The sequence below is a fragment of the Cyanistes caeruleus genome, chromosome 1 (genome assembly GCF_971803275.1).
Source record: "Cyanistes caeruleus chromosome 1, bCyaCae1.hap1.1, whole genome shotgun sequence".
Classification (NCBI taxonomy): domain Eukaryota; kingdom Metazoa; phylum Chordata; class Aves; order Passeriformes; family Paridae; genus Cyanistes; species Cyanistes caeruleus.
The window spans coordinates 42,647,918-42,672,555 of NC_141701.1; the positions used below are offsets into that span (position 1 = coordinate 42,647,918).

Below are 24,638 nucleotides of genomic sequence, written 5' to 3' on the forward strand. Positions count from 1 at the left end.
TTTAAGGTCCTTCTTCCCTGTTAACTTGGTCACAGTTTTTTAGAGCATTTTTTACGCCTACATGCTAAGAAGAGGAGGACTTAGGGAGAAAAATAAACTAAAAAGAAAATAAAACCAAAACACAGCTGAGTGAATGTAGCAGACATTTTTGAAAATTTCTGTGCTGTTATCCTCCTATTATTTTAAAATGGAAGGGTCCAGATAATGCTGGCTTTTATGTATTTATTCAAGAAAAAACCCAGAAAGACTGGACTAGACTGACCACACCATCTCCCTTGGCCCATGGGTTCTAACACCTGACATCTGATAATATTCCTAATCTCTGCTGATAAACATTAAAACAGAGGTTCCAAAAAAATGGCAAGAAATGAAAAAAAATATGAAAGTGTTACTCAACACAAATTCTGTTCTGAAAAAACAGTCAAGTTGAAGACATAGTATTTTTTAAGAATGCATTCCTATCACAAATTTGAGAGAATTTGGGTTTTTTTAAAAAATCCCACCTGTTCCCATACAAACCATTCAGTCACTTTTGCAATGGAAAAATGTCACCCACAGACACCCAAAGCCTCAGACCCCACAACAGTTCATGTTATAAGGTTGTGAGAGAGTGAGAGGGTTTGGAGTGGGAATGGAACTAAATCTTGAACTGAAATTATGTTTTTGTCAAGATAGGGAAAATCACAGTTAAAATCTGAGAACAAAACCTGCAACAAAGCCTTCTCTCTGTACTCCCTCTCAGTGGATGCCTTAGGTCTGATTTCTGCTAGCTTTTCACACCTTCTCTCCTATTGTAATAATGTGGATATATGAAATACGCATGACCAATTCAAACCAGCACTAAGAAAGCGTAGCTTTAGAAAATCTAGGAAATTGTAGGTCTTGTGAGGATACGTCCACTGCATGAATCAATAACAACTAATTGAAAATGACAACTTCTCCAGCAGTTTATGAAATGCAGGCTTTCTGCTCCCACTGGCCACCCTTGGCAAAAAACCAAATGCTATCAAGGGGATAAAGGTAAAATAACATCCAAGTTGCAGTTTCACCTAATGTCAAGATCTGCCTAGTACCTGCTGAAAACAAGCTCAAATTCATGCTGTTGCTTCACTAAAAATAAAACAAGCATATTTAACATAAAAAGTAAATTGAAAACGTTATTAAATTATATTTTATATATTACTGGAATCACTTGCTCTCTTGGGCATTTATTATACTAGATGCTATTTAAATTTAAATTCTATTCTGGAAAATTGTATATAGCACTTTTAAAGATGCAAATGCAAACAGATTGCAAAAATCATCAATCAAATAACATAAACTTCAGATGAATGAGGAAATGAACAAAACTCTGTAGCTGGCCACCACCAGCAGTATCATTCATAAGGAGTTACAATAAACTGATCTCATTTTCCCCATCTTTGGTTTGTTTGTTTTTTATTTATTTTGTTTTATTTATTTTTTGTATTTTTTTATTTTAATAAGCACAAATGTAATACTGGTGTGAGATAAAGAGTCCTGGCTTTCTACTTCCTATGGCCACCTAGGGCCATATTGACTGTATTCATACCATTATTGACTTGAATAAGGGCTTAGAAATAAAAATCTTCATGCAGCTTCTAAGCTTCAAGCAAGAACCCAATGAAAATTGCAAAAGCACTTTACATACCATGACTGGTATAAACTATTTTGAAGTTATTTTTTCAGTGGTGTGTGAAATGTAAGTACCAAATAAAATACAGAAGATATGACAGACTTCCATATTCACAACAGAGTGAATCTTGAGAAGATTCACTTACTGTGTGAAGATGTGTTTGTCAAAAACATTTTGTTCTTGTGGCTATAGGTGAAGTGTCAAGTCCACCAGTTCTGGATGCCAATTTCTGTAGGGCTGGGCTTTTATAGCTCCTGGGAATGTTACAGTCTTTGGTACTGGCCAAAGTGCTTCCCTAGGGACTAAAAAGAATTTCACTGTCAAAAATCTTTCTTTTTGACAAGGTTTCAAAAGTTATCCAGGGGATGAAACAGAATCTCAGTCTCAGATATCTGCTAATTTGAGACAGGATACGTATTTTCAAGAAAGCCAGGCTTTTAGGGCAGTATGCTTCCCCACATTACTATGTTAACACTGAGTCCCAACAAAAATGAAACCTTAAATAGAACTGCCTCAGTTTTGTAATTCTAATTAAAAAGGGGTTTTTTTTGACTTATTATTGCAAATTATAATTACACTCAGCTTCATATAAAATTTCCACTATATACATAGTTATACATGAACACTGTTGTGGGAAAATCTACTTTCCTTTTCACATGACCTGATCTAAAACTGACAACTGCACCGAAACAGAATAAGAAAACTTATTTTTCTGGCCGTCCTTGTTTAGGAAACTGTACATGGCTCATGTTTCTAACAAGACTACTGAGAAAATGAATGTAACCCAAGGAGCAATGTTAGGAGAATTTTTATGAGCAGTTATTTGGTGTTTATAGTACTCTGGGTATTGCAGTTTATTTGCTTTTCACATCCAGTTATTCTGCTTCATCTGCAAGAGACACTGAGACAGGTAATTTGCAAATACCCACTAGCTGCTGTTTTCACAAGGTACACATTTTAACAGTCAAATTTTACTGTCATCAGAAGACACAAACCCCTCGAATCAGGGTCAAGTTTTAGCATTAAAACTGCCATATAAATAAGGAGATCTTGCATAAAACATGACACAAAATCTAACAATATGGGCTCCTGTTAGAGTTGGCTCAGGCTAGTTCACTGGTTTTGCTCATCTGAACATGACCCTGCTCCCAAGCTCCAGTGTCCATTTGATTGTTGACCTCTGCTTGCTTTTAGTTCTGGCTTTGATGAAGAGGCTCAGTCTGCAGACCAGAATCAGATCCCTATTCTCATTTCTCTTCCCTTTCTGTCCCCATTAGTCCATGGTTCAGTGTCTCAGCAGGATGTACAGCACTATCTCACTGCCATCTCCACAGCAGGGTACTGCACTCTCCTAGAAAGTCAGAAATGCAGAGTCCACAGCTTCAGAAGAGGCAAGAAGAAATATGTGGTCTCCCATTTCCTGGGCAAATGTTCAGAGTTAACAGGCGCTACTTCATAAAAATAGATGCTGTCTGTCTTCCTGAAGAGAAACACAATTGCTGAACTTGACAATAATCTCAGCGGTACAACTATGAGGTCGGCATGTAAGGAACATAACCTGAATATGGGACAGCAGGGAATTTATAGATTTTGCCATATTTCTGAACTGCCAGCTTCTATCCAGTAGCTGAGTGCCTTCCACTTGGATTGGGGCATTTTAAACTTCCACAACATATCTAAGAACACCTCTGTAGTTAAAAAGCTGGTGAATTGCCTTCTTTAATGTTTGCATAAGTCTTGTTTCCCACAGTAGAGTAAATGTTCTGATCTCATCAGAAATTATTTATTTCAGTTATTTTAGGAAGACTAAAGCATTGAAAGGACTCAGACAGAGTCAAAGTCAAAGACTGAGACAAACTCAGGTCTCCTGAAATGTAATCTGGTTCCTTATCTTCTGGATAAGGTTCCTCTGTACTGGCTAATGTATTTTTCATCACCCCCAGGGATGAAAAAAACACGTTCTCACTCTGATGGTGAACAAAGGAAAACTATAAAAAGGGTGATGGCTTTACAGGAATCCTTGGGACTAGGACTACAGATCCATAAATTAGAACTGATTCAGAGAGATTCCAAGGCATCCCAACACAGGTTAAAAAGAGAAAAAAACAGCATTGTCACATACAGTCAGGTGCCACAAGATGCATTGCAACTGAAATGTATATTATAAGGATTAATTCCAAACTTTCTTCTAAATTATAATAATACTTACTTGAGAGGAGAGAGAAGAATATTGCACTCAACTTTGCAAACTGACCTGTAGATAACAAAGGACAGAAAACAGGAAGATGACAAATTAAGCCTGTGAGCAGCCAGGCAGTGTATTATTCTGAAAAAAGCCATGCACAAGCTTAGAAATAAAGGGAGCAATTAGGGACCCAGAAAACAAACCCAGTGAAAACTGTCTTACACAACATATCAGCAAAAGACTGTACCAAGAACAAAAGTGGAAACAGATGTGGGAGGATACACACTGTTAGCATTTACACTTGTGCATTAAATGTGTTTGGGTTTTTTCTGATGTAGATACTTGTTATTTACAACATGCTTAAAAAAAAAAAAAGCGAGAGAGAAAGAAGCCTCCTCTAAGGTTTTGTGTCCCTGATTTCCCTATGTATCTTGTTTTTTGAATACTAATTTAGAGTTTAGCACAAAAATCTTTCTTGGAGACAAGGTGACACAAAATAACAAGAGTGGGTTTGGGCCAACCATCTTTCATGCCACACTACATCTACATGTTTTTCTAGATGTGCTGATTTTACATGAAGTGAGACATTTAATAACATAAAAATGGTTACCAGATTGTTACTGAGGTGACCATTCTGCAACCTTAGTAGGAGTTCCTCCTTGCAGATATTTTCAGCTGACAATTGCATTACGACAGCTACAGGTTCTGTCTTTTTTTGGCAATCCAGATGAATGCAGTGTATATGTGATTACAAACAGTGAACCAGCTTGTTATAAATTCCAATGGTTTGATGCAAATGAGAATAGTTGACCTGGCCTCTGTTCAACAGGACACCCTAAACAGAAATTTTCCAATTTTCCTTTGTTTTTCCAAGTAGAAAGCTGTGGCTCTTTTTAGAATACTCAGTGATATTAGTAGAAAAAGGGATAGAAGAGCAAAATACCACAAATAAACAGCAAATTGCAAAAAACAACCAATACCTAAGAACATGTCTCAGAATCAACATATGACACTCTCCAAACAGCTCCTAATCATTTTAGTAGTCCTTAGTCACTTAAGGACTTTTCTTGCTTCCTTTAAACCCATTCCCTAACTTAAATGGCATCACCCATCCTGGGAAGGACCTCTCATGCATTGCCATTACATGCTTTGGGGCTGTGGTATCACCTAAAAAATACTCTGTGCAAGTTACTACTGTCAAATCACTGCCTGATAGGAACTGACAATGTCACAGACAGTAAAGTACATCATGAAACATCTTTTGAAAAAATGCTGTTAAGCAGAACTTGACTAGAATGAGGACTTTCTATTCCCTCAGTGAATATATTTCTGACAAAAAATAGCTTAGCTTTTTTTTTTTTGGCTGGGCGTGTGTGTGTGTGTATTGAGTTTTTTGTCTGTTTTTGCTCCCCTAGCTGTACAACAATGGGGAATAAACTTCACTTGTGTGTAGTCTTGGCTCACCTAAATTCAGGAGTTTTATTCTGATGTTAATAGGGAGAAGATTTTCTCCCCTTCTCCTGGGAATGTTGGTGGAAAACAGAACAAAAACTATTTTGACTGAAGCAAGAGTAACACCTAGTGCCATCAAGTGAAATGCATAACTTCTGCCCTTTTTTGCAGTGCACATACATACTGAATTTCATGCATGTACCAAATCCCGTAGAAACTTTTGAAACTCAAGTAACATTGTTGTCGTATATTGCACTTCCATACTGTAATTGAAACATAGTCAAACTGGTCTGTTGTTTCTGAAGAAAATGGAATTTTTACCAACAAGAATAATATTTATTATTTGATGCCTGACAGCTGTGACTATTTAGGCACTTCTTAAACTAACAATTACTTTTCATTACATCAACAGTAGCTGTTCATCTTGTTCAGAAGTTTAAAGGCTGTGATTTTTGACATTTCCTATCTTTGATAAAAAGCTCTCACAATTCCCCCTATGTCACTTGCTGTTGCCTTAGTAAATAATCTGTAACAATCCCGCTCCTGCTGTCATGTCCTTAAAGACCTCTGCAATGAGAAGACTTTTGGTAACCTACCATGGGCATGCAGCAGGTCTGCATCAACAAGACATTCACATCAACCTCAAAGTTACCTCAAATTTTGGTAAGATTCAATGAACTTCTACAAGATTAACATATCCTAGCAGATTTACAGAAAAGAAGACCAAAAGAGCAGCTGATTTTCATTGCAACACAAGCCTGTCAGACACAGATTGTATCCAAAGTGACCAGCACTGAACACTAGAGGAAAATTATCAGGAAAAAAAAAAAAAGGCTAGATTTATTAGCTTCTAGAAATCAGCAGTATAAAGAATTCTTGCCCATAAAGTGATTTTGAACCTCATTTGCAAATATCTGATCTCTCAGAACATGTCTATTTTTTATTTTTTTTTAAGCCCATTTAGTATTTTATTTAGGGGTGAGGTCCAAATTTGAACTGATCACCATGTGGGTACAGTTATTTTTGCTTGCTTCAGCTCCGCTCCCAAATAACTGAACTAGGTTTTCTGTCCTATTGACAGTACTTCCAACTTTATTAGAAGCAATGTATTTTAAATTCAGATATTCCAAATCAGAATAACTGAAAACATGGCAACAATCTGCAACACCAGGTAGAACTGGAGACCATGATGTAGATACAGGCATCTACAGAATTCCAGCTCTCCCTGACGTATTTTCTTTACTCAGACTGTTAAACAAATGCCCTTTGAGAGCTTCATCAGGGATGTGTTTAATAACAAATCCCCAGGCTTCTCTGCACCAGATGCTTGTTCAATACTTGGTTCTCTGGAATACAATTATTTTCAGACCCTTTTCTGTACCTCCAGATTCTGACAACGATAGTAACACACAGATTTGCACTTGAGCTTCAGTTCACACTGGAGAAAGCCTTATGAATATCTTTTGCTACTGGAGAAAAAAAAAAAAGGATATGAAAATAGCAGGACATCTTGACACCACCAACCAGCACCTATGGTAGTGGGGAATGAGATCCAAGTGATTTGGTAGACATAGGCAGAGAACAAGCTCAGAGGCAGTTCTGTCCCACCTGGTTCCCTGGTACCCTTATGGACTATTGCTGTGTGCCTCAGGCACGTGGTCTTCTTGGATATGCACAAAGGCTGGATGCATGTGGAAGGGTGGCAGCAGTTTTTGGAATGTGGCTGCTCTGGTAACCCAGAAGAGATCACACCCCAGGACCCAGGGCTAGTTAAACAGCACTGGGCACCTGAGGGCCATCATCTTTTCTCACTTATGGAGAAACATGGGCAGCAGGTCATCTTTTCCCACCTGGTACGCCTCATCCTGCAGCTTCTGCTTCAGGTACTCCTCCATTTTCAGTTCATTCTCCAGCTGGCGGACAGAGTCGTTCTCGTAATTTTCATCATCTGCTCTGACATAAGGGTCTCCATCTTCTGTAACCCTAAAGACAATTATTAATAAATAGCCTCCTGAGATGAATGATATTCAGGATCAATAAAACTTCCCTTTATTGTATCTATGAGGACTATGGGATACTTTTAGTTAACCACATGCTCCACTGGTTAGTATTTTCCTGGCAGTGGAGAACAATTCTGTTATTTCCCTCTCTCATGAAGTACACCAAAAGGTATATTCTGCTGAAGGCACTCCCCCTAAGGAAATGAGTAACAAAAGTTCTCAATAACTTCATACAAAGAGGCTGAACTAAAAATAACTGCAAAGATGCCTATTGTCTCTGAAAGGAAGGATCAGGTTGTAAAAATCAATCTGCTTGTTCATCAATTGAGTAGGTCAATAAAAAGCATTCTGTCTTTTCCATTTACACATTTCTCCTTTTCCAGTGAGCCCCAACAGGTCCCACAGTCTGGATAAAAAGAGAACAGGACTTCATGGCATGTTTGGAAAAACAGCTGTCCCGCAGCCTCCATGCTGTTCCAGGCTGGATGTGACAGCTCACTCCTGAGGGAATCCCAAGTTCCTGGCTTTATTGTTTACAGAGCCCACTGCTATGTAACCATGAAGCAGTCCTCACTTGGATTTATGGCTTTCTTTTTTTTTACCCAAATAATTAAGAGGGAAAGGAAATACTGCATGCTGCACTCTGTTTTCAGAGGAAGAATGAGATCAGGAAGGGGTGTCAGGCAGGTACCCACATGTCACTGCGGATGGAGCCAGTGGCAGCAGCGCTGTGGATGTACCCTGGCTTCCGGGCATGGATCTGTGCCAGGAAAGCCTTCTCAGACGTTGGGGATGGAACCAGGTCATCAAAATGAGTCCGTCCAAACTCAGAATCCACATTGCTCTCTGTCTCGCTGCCCACTTCTGTGAAGCAAGAAGTCACATTTAACTTTCACAAAAATATACTTGCCTATTTCTTTAAGCATTTCTTTGCCTTTCCAACTGAGAATGCCGCCTCCTCACAGTGAATAAAAGCACATTATTCTACTTATATTGGCAAAGCTTATAGTTTTCTTCTTATGGTGGGACCAAATACTGAGGGTTTTGTTTATCTCAGTTATTAGGTTGGATATTTTAATGGCAATACTGCAGACTGCATTGTACAACAGGTCCTGTATGATCTGTACTAAATCTAATTGCTAAAGAATGAAATCCTACTCCATGTGGAATCAAAAAGTTTTCACTGTATCCAGCTGCACCTCTATATCCATGGCTTTGAGAACTGCTGCGTTCCAGAAGCTGTTATGTAGGGATTATTTTAATAAAAGCATAAAAAGCTTTGAAGATACGTATCTTCCTACCTCTCACTTTTTTCATATCAACATGAAATGTCACTGTGGTGACTATTCCCCATCGTTAGCCTCACTCACCAGAGTTTAGTTCTTTTACCAAAGAAGACATGGTGTTGGTGATTGAATCTGCTGCCACCAGCAAATCATTTCTTAGGTTTCGTCTTGCACCTGAAGCAAGAGATGGACAAAGCACAGTGTTACTATTGTTCACATGACATATGTTTTACTGTTGGAAGCAGTTCTGACCCTGCTGAAAGCTGTCATTGTGATAATTCAGGGTATCAAAGTCCTCAGGAGGGGCACGTGCAGAAGAGTTCTCTGCAGAAAGGCCTCATTTACTTATGCTGTATGCAAAAGCAGAAGCCTACCCTTATGCTTCATTTAATCACAATGCCAGATATGTGGAGATTATTCATTGCCATCAAGCTTGCATTTGTGTGGTGACACCAGCAGACCAGGCCTGGAAGATTAAATCCAGTGTGAACTCATTTACAGTGCCTGTGGGGGAGGAGGGAAGAAATGAAGTGTTTTCTCTAAGCTCCCACAGCTCAGTTTAATGACACCATTATTGCCAGGTATTTGCCAGATAATTATGGCAAATGTTGAAGAAACACACTTGACCTCATCCCTCATCAAGACTATATGGATTTCTCTTCTCTGCTCCCTCTCAGCCTCTCCTGTAGCTCAAGGACTTTCTTGTATATTCTGTAATTTAATGTCTCTCTCTCACTGCCCCCAGCCCCTCCTTGTTTTTTTTTAATAAAGGAAGCACTATTGCCTTTCTAAACAGCCCCAGGCTGCTTTTAAACTCTTTCTAATAACGCATCTAGAAGTGTTTCCCTGCTGAACCTGGCAATATTCCCTTAACCATCAATCATGAGAGATTCTTGTGAGCTGCATGGAATACTCCTTCCTTAGGAAGGGTCTGTGGGTAACGTGTGCTTAACTTCCTCAAATCTCAAACACAGATACTATTTTTGAATAGCTGAATAATCAATATATTCCACAGAATCACTAGTCTTCCAAATAGAATTATTTACAGGAATCACCTACTGCAGATTTTTTAAAACTCAATGAATGCAAACCAATACATTTTAAAAAAAAATCTCCAATCCTAAAGAATCCTGAAGAGGTTTTTTTTTTAATGCATCCACTAGAAAATAGTACTGGAATGTAAATTATAGTAGTTAAACTCTCTTGTACACACACAAAGACAATGACTCCCTCTATAAAGTCTTCCTAAATTTGTGCTTCTGTACTATTGCAAATGCTGTGAAACAGAGACAATGAAGAGAAAACATCCTTTAACCATGGCTTGTCTGCATTATGTAGGCAGATCTCTGTTGGTGCAGCAGAGAATGAAGCCATAAAATCTCAGCCCAACCCCCCTCACAAAGTCATATGTCAAAATGTGGCAGAATGCTGGCTTCAAGTTCTTTGGGTTTGACCTTCCCATCTAAAGCTTACAGTAAATAATGACACAAACATAGGTATTTATCAAATGCTGCAGTTTTAAAATGTGATCACCTAACTTCTTATATTGCTTTTGATCTTCAACAGAACACATTTTTACACTTGAAGTGCATTTGCCTGAGGCAGACTTAGCATTGTTTATGGATATTTTGTTGTGGCTGCTACATTATTTATCTCACTGTTAACTCTAAAGAAGCTGTCCCATAACAGCATAAGAGTTTGGGCTCCACATTTTTGCCTGTCTTGATTTTTCTCATAGCAGAAAAAAAGGAAAGTATATTGCCTGTTTTTCTTTTGTCATAGAAAATGAGATTAGCTGCAACCCTTTACACTGGGACCAGGAATTGTGCCTATGTCCAATACTTGAATTGACCAGCACTTTAGGAGAAAGTTCTTGATTGCATTACAGATTCAACCTTGTCCAAAAATACACACAAAGACACAATTCACAGGAAAATCAAGGGGAAGGCTGCTGAACTGGGTTCCTGGGAAGAAGCATGCCTCCACTGTAGCAGAGGAACTTCTGAGCTTACATTTAAACTTATGTTTAATTTGTGCTAGGAAAGAGGAAAAAAACCTGTTCAGATCGTAGAATTACAATTATGTAAATAATTTAGAGAGAGCAGATTAAAAAAAATAAAATTCTTTATTTAGATAACACAGACTAGTCACTTTCTGTGTTATTCAATACAGTAATTTAATTTGTGGCCTTAGAAATTCAAGAGTTTAAAATTTATTCTTACTTGAAAAAAGAGTGGGAAGGCGATGACAGTTTTCTGTAAATGCAAAGAAAGGGTTTACCTAGACATTCAGACTTGATTCTTGTCTAGTCTAACTGGACCCTTCTCAGGCCCAAAGCAAAAAAGACAAGTGATGGCAGTCACAAGGGATGTTCCAATCAGATAGAAGGGCAAAAAATTTACACAGTAAAGATGGTGAAACACTGCAACAGAGAAAATTAATGACAGGAGCCATCTAGAACTCAGCTAGTAATGGTCCTGAACAGTCTGATCTCACTTTGAAGCCCTTTTTCTAGGAGTAGAAGGACACAGTGACTTACAAAAGCCCTTTTCACCTGAACTAATTCTATGACTGTATCATTTACTTTTAGCAAAGTCTTTATTTAAAATGAAACACACTGACAATGCTTGGTGAGGTCAATAGCAACTTTTCTGGTTAACAGAGCAGTGATGACTGTTCTCACTCTCTTGCACCAAAATTCCTTCTTACCCCAAACTCCATTAATTGGCATCGTTGTCCAGTTTCTGTTACCTTGACAGCTTGTATTGATGGCTAACAAAGTTGATTTTCAATGGCAAAATGCAGGTGCCACAGACATTTTTTGTTTTGTTTCATTGCATGCAACTCAGAAGCTCAAGTACATTTACTCAGTAACCACAAGAAATAATGATTCTTCAGTCTCCAGGTGCCTGACACAAGCTATTAATAAGACTTACTTTGTGCAAAGGCTTCCTGCACATCTCCTCCCACCCCGGTCAGAGAGTCCTGAGGTGCGTGGGTCGGGGTGGAGCAGGCAGAGGCAGACCTGATGGGCATGGGAATAGGCCGGCTGATGGTGTGGCTGGGTGAGGAACGTGGGGAACCTGCCCCCTGCGTCTGAAAAACAATCAAGGGGTTAAACAGGGGCTTTGCAAGAGCCTCCCTGCTGTCCTGGTCACCCATCCCTCAGCTTAAAGGCATTGTGCTATTTGTAGATCAGTTGGGTAATGTTAATTTTGCTAGAAGAAATAAACCAAAGTCAGTTGTTAGTTGGCAGCAAGGCTTCTCTGTAGGGAAACAGCAAGTAGGAAAATATGAGTCAAGATCTGACTTCCTTTAAGCATGGGAAAATGTCAGGCAGCTAAATTAAAAAAAAATCCAAGTTAATAGAGACCACACTACAGACCTGTCTGTCCTCTCCCCTCTCACTCCTCCAGTTCACATGCATATCTGCTAAACTGTAACCCATTCTGGCTGTGAGAAGGGGCAAGCTGCTGGCACCAACACAACTTTCAGCCTGGGCAAGGGACTGGAGCAGCCCTTTTCAGCAGAGCCCTGCCAGCAGAGCTGATCACAGCCTTGCCCTTCTCCTCCTGCAAGACAAGTTCATGGTACATGCAACCTCTCACTCACATAAAGTCTGACATTTGCAATAAATAATACAAATTTCTGCTTTTTATTTGGAGCTAGAGAACTATTTAAGCCACTATTAAATTATCTGCTCCACAGGACATACTCAGGCACTCCCAAAACACTGTGGGGATAGGGCAATATAAATTCCTGCTATGGGTTCAGTTGCTGAAAGTGAAAATGTTTTAACACCAGTCATATAAATGTCATGCTGTTAGCACCTCACCGTTAGCATCGCTTAGCTGAAATTCAAGCAGACTTTACAAAATTGCAATTTTTACTAATGCAGCTAGGTGAGTGATACCAAGAGACACAGTGCTCTTCTCATCCACTGTTTCAAAGTCCTGGGAATGTGTATCCATGTAAGAAAAACCTAATGCTGGAGCCCACACCAAACCACACCTGATTTTTGAAACCCAGTGTTTAGCAGATGCCAAGGATGGAGGTGGCTCGAGTGCTTTTAAAGGTGAACTGCAACACAAGCTCCTGGTTGTTTTTGGTCAAAAGTGACCAGAGCCCCTATCTTGGCTTTATTTTAAAAATACAGGAGGATTTCTTAACTCTTCCCATGTTTTTGACATTTATTTTTACTCTGGAATTGGTTGCCACTGCAGCAGTGATTGTGTCTGGCAATATGTTCTAAAAAAGACAAGAGCTGGCCATTGCAGGATGAGTGCAGCATTGCCCTTGAGATTTTTATAAATTCCTGGCCTGGACCATAAATAATGTATCAGAATACTAAGCTACTTGTTCTTTTATCCTATCACCCCTTTCTAAGAGACATTATCACCTAAAAGCCATCAAAGGCAAATTAGGTTTATGAGAAATAAGCACATTACTGATGGAAGAATGGAGGATTTAATACTTATAATTTCTTTAGTGATTAGTTTTAGAACATTTAAATGATGGATGAAAGACAAATCAAATATTCTCCTGTTTCTAGAATCATTGATACAAGCTCCAGCAGAAATGGAGATATTTAGTCCTCCAGAGGAAGAGCCCAGTGCAACTTGGAGACGCTCCAAGTTCCTTGCTAGTCATAAGTCCTGCACATCAGGCAGGGCATCCAGGATCTACAGCTTTCTTCTTTCATGCCCCAATGGAGCACATTTCATCCTTACTGAAACACATTTATGAAAGAATTTTTGGTTCTCAGCTCTCTGAAAGACAAGTGCCCTTTTTCACTTGCCTTTCTCCTTAGCTCCCTTTTGCCTTTGATCTCTGTTCTGGAAATATCAACAACAGTGGGAACTTTCAGAGAAAGATGAGGAAAAAAAATGGACAAAATTTGCTTCCCATCATCAAGTCATCTTCAGGACTGGACTTCAGAAGAGCCTTTTATTTACTAAAAATAACAAATGCCTGCCAGTGCTTCTGGGCTGGAATTAAGAGATGTGAAAGCTGCTGCAGACCCAGTGCTTACCCTCTGTGTGCTCTGCAGCTATGACTGAGATCTTGTGTTTATGATAAACAAACATGAAATGTTTGAATAAGATGAAGCATTCAGAGTTCCTTGTCCAGGAAAAACTCCTCATTTTTTATAGTATTTGGGCAGTATCAGACAGAACTGATGAACAGCAAGTTGAAATAGGAGGATAATAGCGAATGCCTGACTTCAGAGAGGTGAAAACAATGTATTTTATTCATTTAGATCCACCTCAGCCCAGGTTTGTGGAAATGAAGTGGTATTAGGATTGGATTCCTGCTTAATGGTTATCTGGAGAATAGTGGTTTTCAGAGGCTGGATGTAATGGTCTGAAATCTGCTATGACAACCAGCCTTAACTTCAGAGAAAACAAGCATTGAATTGCTCCCAAAGCTTGACAGCTCTACCAGCTACGGACTAAAGCATGCTGAAAGGGGAGCTACCACAGCCACCGTGGATATTTGGATGGCTTCAGCTTTTGTGTTGTGCTTGGTTGCAGCTATCAGTGTTCTCATGCCTTCCAGGAAAATTTTGAGCTATTTTATTTAATTCACCATCCCTAGTCAAATTGCTACAGCTCTTAAGTTAACTCTCACTCGACAGGAAAGTTTTCCCACTATCAAGTGTCATGCATGCCTAGCACAAAATGTTTAAAATGAAAATTTGCTTTACAGTTTTAGCCCATTGCTCCCTCTGCTGGGACTGAACTGGGATGACATATGAGGAAATCACACAGCCTCATCAAACGACAGGGATGTGAAGAACTCATTATCCTTTCTTAAGGAAGGGCAAATGAGAAATAGATAATTCATAAGCTTTAGATGAATTGCCAGGCTGCTCATTCCAATTGAATTCCTCCAGAAATTAATTTAATCCTGTTTCTCTCAACAGATCGTGAAATGGCATAGCATAATGGGGATCATTAAATGGAAATGGTGACAGTAATTCTTTAGTATCATCACCTGGTATTCAGTTGAGGCTATTACACTTGGGAAAAAAAAATCTCATAAAAATACCTCATAGCAGCCTGAAAAGGTGCTTTCACTTACACTGTCCAGTGAACATTTTATATGGTAAGGTAACTCCTGTCACACTGGAAGCTTCTCTTCTGTGAACAGAGCTTCAGAGTCAAAAAAAAGACAGCCTTCATATGGAAGTGATATTTGTTCAGATTTTTTTTTTTGTGTGCAACAAACTGATGCTCTACAAAAATTAGCCATATGTTGGTTTAATGAAGGTGAGCATTACCTACAAACTCTGCATGCTGTACCACAGACAGAACACATCAGACTTGTGACTGCACTTCTGCTGATGAAAGCAGAAAGAAGTGCATTTTGTTAAAATGAAACACTTCTATTGAACTCATAAATCAGACTTCGCTCTGAAAAGTGACTTTTTTAAAAAGCCTAAAATATTTCCAAGATCCAGTACAATACTGAAAAGCTCTGAAACAATTAAATCTTCTGAAATTTACTATTATTAATGTAAATACTTCCTCTTTTTGATCTAGGTTGCAGAAAACAAATAAATGTTTCTTCTTCCCTGAAGACTCATGGAACTGTCAGCATCAATGCTGACTTTTAAAGATGTGCACACTATGCCCTGACTTTTTCTGGAAAAAATGGGCTTTCAAACTCATTGCCCTTGACTAATTTAAGCTCAGTTATGTTTTTCTCAAAAGTAGAAAATTTCTCATTGCTTTTTCAAAATGATATCTATTTAATTCATATTCTAGGTTGGTTTCACTACATTTGAGGGGTGGTTTCTACGTCTTACATGTTTTAATTTAGAGGAGTGAGAAGAGGATTCCTTGTAGCCATGACTCACTTTCTAAGCACTAAGATGTTTCATTGTGAAAACTGCTCCAAGACACTACATGTGGCAAAGAACTGCAATACATTAATTTTGGTCAAAAGAACACACACACACTTCTCAAGCAAAGGAAGTAACACAAATCACAGGTACACAATCACATTTAGGAGTTAGTAAGGCCTTCAAAGAGAAGGTAACTTGCTACCTGTTTCAATTCTTCTTCCTAAAGAAAAAGAGGATCAGCACATGAGATGAGCCAAGGTGTAAGTGAAGAACAAAAAGCCAGATTTGGTGCACAGGGTTAAAGGTACAATCAAGATAGTTGAAGATATGAGACCAGGTTAAGGTCCCACCTCTGCACACTTTGAAACACCAGAAAGTGTGCAGAAAGCTGCTGTCATTTCCTACCCCAAATTTTCTTTGTCCAGGCAGTGATTAACAGCAGGCAGCCTTCACTGCTATTTGTGGCACTGCAGCATTTCATGGGTAGAACAAAAAGTATCCTGCCTTCTTCCAGCACCCAAAAATCTGCTGGCTCTTCAGTGGCTCTGCAGCTGAGGTACCACCAATTTGTGCACTGTGGCTGCAGAAGTCTGTGTCTGAGGATGGGCAAGTGACATAAGGTGTCAAACTCATCCTTTGGATGCATATGCATGTTACATCTTAATGGAGACATGTTGCTAAATGGATTTCAGTGAAATTCCTTCTGCTCTTATTTGAGCCATATTTGACTCAAGTTGCACTGAACTTCCATGAACTCATTTGATCTGTCATAGACAACAACAAAACATACTCTCATGCTACTCAGGGTGCTTTCTTCCAATGTGAATTTGTGACATCATCTGTCCTCTGAAGCACATCAGATAAAACAGGGCTGCAAATAAAAATACATCTTCCATTTTACCCTAGTCTGTCTTTAAAAATGCATATACTTTTTGGTATCTTCATTCTTAACTGAGATCCTTTGTTGAGGCATGTTTCATCTGTTTAACAAGGCCCTGCTTCTGTATCTGTGTAAATGAAACAAGTGCTGTAGGGAAAGCATCTTTGAGGTGAGAGAGGTAGATGCGGTTGTCAGATGACTCATCTGAGAGAACCAGCAACTGAGTAAGTTAAAGAAACTTTAATTCAAGGGTGAAGTTAAAGGAATTAGCCTAGTGATTCTGTACTGTCAGCTGCAGAGAATAATAGTGTACAGTGCTGAGGTTTTTTCTTAGAGCAAATAGTTGACTTGTTTTACACATTGGTTTCTTTTCTTTTTCTTACTCCTCTTAGCAGTAGGTGACAATGATGATGCAGCACTGCTACAGGAACAACATCATCTGAGCATTATCAGAAACCCCTGAATTAAAAGACCAAGGCAAAAATAAAAAGAGAGGGAAACACAACCAAATTTTGTGTGTAGAAAGAGCCAGTTTCTGCAGAATTCTGTGGTTACATATCCTCCCTCTCCTCTCTCGCTTCACCTTGTGTTTTCCTTGGTAGTAAAACAGGTGGAGCTCCTTACCTTCAGCAGTTTCATGAGGCCTTCTAACTGAACCATAAGCTCCCTTCGGCTTTCCTGGAGAGCAGACATCCTCTGTTCCAGCTCATCCTTCCGCTGTCTGAGAAACAAGCAGGTCTGATCAGAGCTTAGCTCTCACAGCAGTAGCAGCTTTTAACTGCATTGTTTTCCCAGCTCTACTATGGGATACATGCCTACAGACCACAGGAAAGCAAACACACTGCAGGAATTCAGCACAGGGCCTAGAAATGTGGCTATGTGAAGACTAGGGAGTTCCCTCTTACTGGGAATCCTTGTGAGACTGAAGAGTGATTAGGGAAAAGACAGACACTGACACAGATCTTTAAAGAACAAATGGGTTCAAACAAGTTTGAGTTATATTCCCTTGTGGAAATGCCTGGTAATTTTAGCTTAGGAACTCTCTAGTCAATAACCTCACTAGCTGTCAGGAGAAATTAAAGCCATGCCCTGAAGGACAGGAAATTACAGCAGGGGCACTGAACACAGTGAGATATGAGAGAAGCTAAGAGAGTTTAGAAATTCAGACAAAAACACACAGTCATCTGCTTTTGTTTCTCTATATTTTTTCTTTTCCCTGAAAGCAAGAGGAAGATTATCACATAGTAGAGAGAAAGCTGCTTGAAATTAGCAAATTAGCTCTTTGCTCTCAGAGTCCAGTGCTGGTTGCACGACTGTGAATTCTGAACCACTCCAAGTGTGACAATCTCTCTGAGTCCCCAAAAATCTGAACAGCTTTGATTCTGTACAGTTCCATTGCACATGTTAAATCACTAAATTGTGGCAGGTCCCCACCTAAAAACAAAATGAAATTGTTGCCTCTTGGAAGTTATGATTTAATTAACATTACTATTAAAAGGTATACATATTAGGTATATTTTATACTCTATTGCATTGCAAATAACTTACAAACAGTAAGTTAGCCTTGTACTACCTATAAAATATGACAATTTAATCCTAAATGGAAAAGCACTGCAACCAACAAGACTTAAGCACTTTTCCTGTATTTAGGGCAATATGAAACCCTGATTTTGAGCCTTCACTGTAAGTGAGCAACTATAGATACAGTCAACGTTGATTTTGACAGGACTGCTCACGTGTGCTATCTCTCACCTATATAATAGGATCATATAGAAACACTGCCAGGTTGCATTTACTCTTCTGAAGGATTGATCTATTTCCTGCTACAAAATGCCTGTGCTGGCTTTTCTTTTCCAGACACGTAATGGTTGGAAATGCTATGAACTATACAAAGGCAGTGGAGTTTAAGAAACTGCTAACAAAAATAAGGTCCGTATAATTCAAAGTGGCAGGTCCTAGTACAGAGCTCTGCTGGGTTTTAGATTCATTCCACAGGGAGACAAGATCTTCTGGTGTGCACTTTACAGACTACTCCTCAGAGGCTTTTCTCCCACTGTACTCCAGAGAAGATTCTTGGAAGAAAGGGGTTTTGCAACCTGTCTCTAAGACAGCACCGGTAATGTGAAGGAATGCTGTGTTCAGGACTTCGTTTCAGTGAGTGCCACACTACAGCAGCTTGTGAAAGATGCTGGGATAGGTACCCACAACATGGTTTACAGATTCCAGCATTTCTTAACACAGTGTGAACTAAATTGCTATACAGCCCTGAGTGCTTCAGGCCTGAAAAATCAGCAGAGTAACAGACATAAATCATGGCTGCTACCCTGAGTCCTGCTGTTTTACACATAAGAACAGCCTTGTGCCATCTTAAGTATCTAGGAATTTGAGGTGGTGTCAAAATTCCCCAGTAAATCCTAAGTCAGACTTTTGCCTTGCAAAATGGTGAACATTTCAGAAGGAATGCAAAGCAGTTCAGATCCAGAGATTAAAAGGTATTTTCTGTTTCTCACACAGCATATTAAATCAGGGAAGGTATAGTAGAGGAATTCAGTATCAAGAAAATAAAATAGGGGTATTATGCTTTAATATGTATATCAAAATTAAAAAGAGGGAAAAGTTAAGTAGTCAGCCTGCAAACACTGCACAATCATTCCCCTTTTTTTTTTTTTTAAGTATAATGAATTTTATTCATCAACTACATAGAAAGGTGATTTCCTAAACCTGCTGAAAATAGACTTTCAGTTTGATGGACAAGAGCTACATTATTGGTGTATTTTACAGTGTACACATTTTCATGACAGGCAGTGTTATATGCCTCACACAATGCCACTTGCCTGTAGATCTCTAGAAGTAATTACAGATTAAAATCACTCATAGAAATGAAGAAGCTAACTTGTACTTAGATTGGAAATACAAAGTAATAATTTGTGAATCAGAAAAATATTTTTGCATGGAAAACTCTGTAATAAAACTATTAAGTATTTATAAAGAAAAAAATTATCACAATTTCTTACAGTAATTTCCTTTGGATATGCACCAGTCCACTAAAATATTAGTTGTGTGAGGAGCTGATAAGTGCAGAAAATGTTCTTTAGTCAGGGGGCAGAGCAATCGAGCATTGTTCCAGTGGAATCGAAGTGCTTACACTCTCTTTATTCATATAGAGCATTTTGAATAGTTCTTATTGGATTCTTTGCCTCTCACAATGTGAATTTCAGGACTTTCAGGGAGCCTATGGATCTGGGCCAATGACAATTGAACTTCTTCAACGTGATATACATGGAAATTTGTAAATCCATGTAGAGTATTGTAACTAACATGCAATCACATCCTTATTAATGTTTTTAGTTTGGTGGGATAACTGGAGGTAGGAGCCTCTAAATCTTCAGCAGCTGCAGAAGACTTTACACTTCACAGGATCATTCTGCAGCCTGGTTTTGCACCATGAAGAGAAATGACCTCTCCTGAGAGTTCAACACATGGGGGAAATTTCCAAAGATTAACATCTAATTCTGGCTGTATTTTCATGTTGTTCTGTATTTTCTTTAGCATAAACTAGAAATCTTTGTAAAGGCATTTGTTCTGAACATTTTTCCCCATATAATTAATGGCATTTGGACCAGGCTGTGAGGACCTATTCCAAATGACCTAAGGACCTAACTCTGCAAATACTAATGCACATGCTTAATTTAATGTAGAGGACTAATATGTGAGATTTCTCATGCATACAATTTAAAGCATAACCTTAATTACTTCTAGGACAACGGGATGCACCAAAAATGGATAAAAAATACACATTGGCTAACTCACTTAAAAAAGCCTCCAAAACCGTAAGACAGGCTTATCTTTTATTTCTTCTCTTATTGAGAATGATTGGCTGGCCCCTGTCAAGGCCAGAGGTTTTATTGCCATGGACCTACCTCAGGAGCCGGAGCTCTGCAAGAAGAGTGGGATTTTGTTGAGCCTTCTCTGGAGTGGGCTGAGATGCTTGCTCATGTTCAAGTCGCAGCCTCTGGATCTCCTGCAGGATTTCTCTTGGGGAGGAGAATAAGCAGAAGACTTTAAGTCAGTAATTCTTCACAAAATTAGCTCCCTGGACATTGCAAGAGGTGAAAAAGTATGACTGAATTTAGCTTTTAATCAATGAAGATGTACATAAAATGACTTGTTTGCAACCAACCAAAGAAGACCTCAGTGACAGGAGAGGGCTCTGGATATTTTCTAAATTAACTCTAAGGATTTTGCCATAAAGAGAAATCGTTCTTCAAAACCCCCCCAAAACCAGAGGTAGACATAAAACAGTTCTATGCTTGACTGAACTGCTCCCTTTTAATTCTTCACCATGAACATTTCCAGCACCTCATGAACTTGAAAAAAACTGAAGCAACCTTTTTGGACATTGTAGAGTATCAGAGGAAATATTTAGCCCTTAAAAACACTTTTAATGGAAGCAGAGATGTGAGAACAGTTGACAATTCATAGAAGAGCACTTTAAAAAGACTTGTTACGACAGGCTTGTGAGCCCTGGAGTGCTGTCAAAAGGCTAATACAAAGCTTCACAGCAGAAGGTTGAAACCTTTGTGAATTTTGTCTCTTCTTCACAATGTGCTGGAAGCAGACGGTCAGGAGGCAGCCTCGAACTATGAAAGGCAAATCGAGACTGGAGCTGGTGGTGCTCATTACATGGTGACAGAAGGCAGTGCAGAGTTTGGAATAGGAAACCATCTGGTCTGGGCTAGCCTCTGTTTTATGGTCCGGCACTAAAAGCAGAGCTCTGCTGCCATACATCTCATGGCATCAGGCAGTCTGGTACCCAGGGCCAGGTTCTCTGCTGTTAACAAACAGGCATCAGTAATTTTTGGGGTCAGCTGGCCTATTTCTCCTGGACACTCTCTCTCAATCTCAGTCACATCTGTACCTCCTGTCTCATTTGATCAGCAGCCTAACTTGCTGCTAATCTTCCTGCGAACCTTTCCCAGGCAGACTGTGTTCTGAAGAGCTTTAATCATCTTTTTCCTGAATAAAAGCAGGGGAGCATAACATTACAAGCATGACTGATCCTTTTATCATTTCATATTATAGTGCTACTGAGAATCCAACTGAAAGTTAATCCAGTTTAGAAACAGGACAGGCTTTTTTTTTAAACTCTTAACAAACAGCAGCTGCAAACAGTAAAGTATCCATGATTATATCATGTCATTGGACAGTACACTTATGAAAACATGGGGTGGCTATGGATTTCAGAGCCTTTATCCTACTGTATGGACCCTTCTGTGTTCTGTCCTTTTGCAGGGGGAGATGCATGTACCTGTATAAGCACACTGAACAGATGTAGGTGGTAAAAAATGCTAAGAAACAAGCACGTAAGTAATATGTGGGACTGGACAAAACCAGGTAACTTAGTGGATCCTTACCGGTTTTTATTTTCAAGCTCTGCAATCAGCTGCCTTTGCTGCTTGTTTGCATCAATGGTGAAGGAGATATCTGACGCCCCTCTCTGCTGACTCGGCTGCTGTTGTAAAACAGAAAAGGCTGCATTGAAAGAGGAATAGCCAGCATGCACCATGAGTGCAACACAGATCTGTTCTGTGAAATCTGCTTACACAAAGTGCAGTACACCAAGCTTGCCTCCACTAAAAAAAAGGAGCATTCATGTTGTGCTTATACCACTATGGAACCATTGCTAGTAAAAGCAGAGTAAGTGCTAGAGTAAATAAGACTCAGCGTTTACCATCCTGTCATTCATTGCTTTTTCATGCAGCTTCCTCTGAACCTATCATAAAAGGCATTGACACTGCAGGTAGTTGCTGTAACGTGGCTCTTGATTTTGATACTACAGACAAGAGGAATACACTGAAGCAAAAACCAGTGTCTGCCCCCAGAAAGACTGGGATGTGTTTCCACTGCAGTCATGCTTCACTCTCTGAAAAGTAAGGTTTTATTTTCAGTTTGAAAGCAGCACTCATTTCAGTCTGGCTATGTGGCCCATTTAGCCATGTCTTCCTACATGCTCTCATGATACTTCAGAAAACTTCTTTCCCTAGTCCTTCACTTACAGCGAAATCATTTTTCCCCCCAATAAAATGAGATGGGAATTTGTCTCTCACCAAACTATGCAGTGTTCACTACAGCTTCATTGGACTATGCTCTTACTGCATGTTTATCAGCAATAATTAATCATTGTTTTTCTTGTTCACACTCCTGCATTTCAGTACTGTAACAATGGTAACACAGAGCAGGACATTTTGAAGTTTTCACAGCTATGAAAGATACCCATTTATTTCTAACTCCAACATGAAAAAATCAGATATTTAAGAATACTCTGCTGAGCTCAGCTGTGGTATGAAGGTTCCTCAGCACAAAAAGCTCTGTGAAGTGTAACTCTGAAGCACTATTCTGTGTCATGCCAGGCCCCTCTTCTGGCAGGAAGTGGACCCTCAGAAAGGATGAGGATACATCTCCATAGCCTAACAAACCTAACACAGGTTAGGACTGTCTGTAGGAGAAGGACAGTCTGTTTCCCATGTAACCATGTACTATATTTTCTGCTATGGATACATTTTCCCATAACATCAACCAGAGGGAAGCAGAACAGTGCATAAAGAACTGATGCATGCTGGTGGATGTCATCACTCATACAGGAGGAATCAGGATCATTGTCCTGAAAGACCACTGTTATTAATACATGTAGTTCCTTAAATGCCAGAATGACCATCCGCAAAAATTTCCACTGCCCCTACTGGGTGTCACTCTTTTGCTTGCAAAGATTGCTCTCTATAGAAACCTTCTCTTTTCCTTCTGTCTCTTTTGTTCCAAGAGCAAAGATTGATGGCAATGAGAAATTCAGTGTTTTCCTTCAAGTCAGTTCTGTTTATACTGTTTTCCCCCACATCAAGGACACATGTTATATGGAACTGATGTTGACTGATTTTTAACCAGAGACATTATTAATGGGAATCATGTTCCCATAAAGAATTTATGTCTTTCAGAAATAAGACCATCATCTACAGGTTGTCTTAAATTTGAAACACTGTGTCACATGTCTGGAAAGGACTGATGTGGGCTGGTCTGCACCCCCTCTTTCCAGGCAGCTGCAGGTAGTGTGAAATCTCCCTGACAGCATCTGCATGGGGCAGCAGATTTGTCTTCACCTGGCGTGAATGTGACTCAGTGTCTTTACATGACATGTGGTGCCCAATTTCACCCTTTCAATTGACCCCACAGTGTAAATCTCAGCATGAAAATGTTTCTGGGCACTCCAGACAAGCTGCTTTTCACTTAACCATCATTCATGGTCCCTTGTTCTATCAAATGGTTTGAGATAGAAAACAAGTAGCTTGCCTGACCTTCTATGTACCATTTAAGATTTTATATACTTTGATTGGGTTCCTGCTTCATTCTCTCTTGTTCCCAAATGCAGTTAGAGAGGTTTTAGCCTGTCATCACCTTCTGTCTTTGGATATAGAGAGCAGAATAATCACTGCTCTGAAATGAAAATGGGAGCCAGGGCTAAATGCAGGGGGTCATTACAGTCATCCTGCTGAAGAACATTCTTTAATAGCCTTAGTACTTAGGGCCCTAGTGGCTGTGATATTTGAGCTATAGAGTAAAATGGATTCACCACCCCATTTTTCCAATGCAGTAATTCATTAACCTTTAACCAAAGCTAGTCCAGACAATATTTTATAGCCTTTCCTGAGTTCAAGATGTCAAATTCCCTTTGATACAATTATTTAAATACCACTGCATTAGTATATAGATTATATGCATTAGCATGTGGATTCTTTGGATTAAGTGGACTGCATAAAAGTGTTATTATTAAAGCATAACAGCCTCTGATGAAAAGAATAGGGAAAAAGAATCCATTAATCATTAGACCTTCAGATGTAATTTCCCTGATCTTGCCAAGCCCCTGGAACATGACAGAAGGAAAGTACCTTCCCTTAATTAAAACACTTACTGATGAAGAAGTTTCTGCTGCCAGCCTTGCTGCATACCTGGCGATCAGCTTGTGCTCTTCATCCAGGCGACTTGCACTGTCAAGGACGCTGCTCAGGGGGAGGGGCAAATGGGAATACAGGTTTATACACAGCAAAAACACCCACTGCCTCAGCCATCCACCACCTCACACCCCCACATGTCAGAACAAAGGAGCAAACACCACCAAATCAGGAACAGCTGATGTTAATTGAGCAAAGGGGAGAAGAGACAGGGCAATTTCCCTAGAAAAATCAGCTCTAAGGGCCTAGGCAGCACCTTCCCTTAGAGGGAAAACAGTAGCCAAGTAACCCACAGTAAAAGTTGTACTGGGTGCAACTTGTAGGCTGCTCT

At 39.4% G+C, this 24,638-nt stretch overlaps 1 protein-coding gene across 50 annotated transcripts in view; it reads right to left on the minus strand.

Moving 5' to 3' along the window:
* The window catches only part of DTNA (dystrobrevin alpha), a 221,610-nt gene that overhangs the window by 5,633 nt on the left and 191,339 nt on the right, over window positions 1–24,638 (minus strand). For 13 of the 50 annotated variants that reach the window (XM_086888914.1, XM_086888794.1, XM_086888694.1 and 10 more), the window contains 9 exons: window positions 24,268–24,355; window positions 21,722–21,819; window positions 20,228–20,341; window positions 16,932–17,028; window positions 15,630–15,647; window positions 11,514–11,673; window positions 8,662–8,751; window positions 7,987–8,155; window positions 7,142–7,274 (listed from right to left, as the gene is read on the minus strand). In XM_086888914.1, the coding sequence (XP_086745040.1) occupies window positions 7,142–7,274; window positions 7,987–8,155; window positions 8,662–8,751; window positions 11,514–11,673; window positions 15,630–15,647; window positions 16,932–17,028; window positions 20,228–20,341; window positions 21,722–21,819; window positions 24,268–24,355 (967 nt within the window). Of the gene's footprint in view, window positions 1–3,863; window positions 3,909–7,141; window positions 7,275–7,986; window positions 8,156–8,661; window positions 8,752–11,513; window positions 11,674–15,629; window positions 15,648–16,931; window positions 17,029–20,227; window positions 20,342–21,721; window positions 21,820–24,267; window positions 24,356–24,638 lie in introns of all 50 variants that reach the window. The other 37 variants (XM_086889044.1, XM_086888996.1, XM_086889039.1 and 34 more) reach the window with 6 other exon arrangements.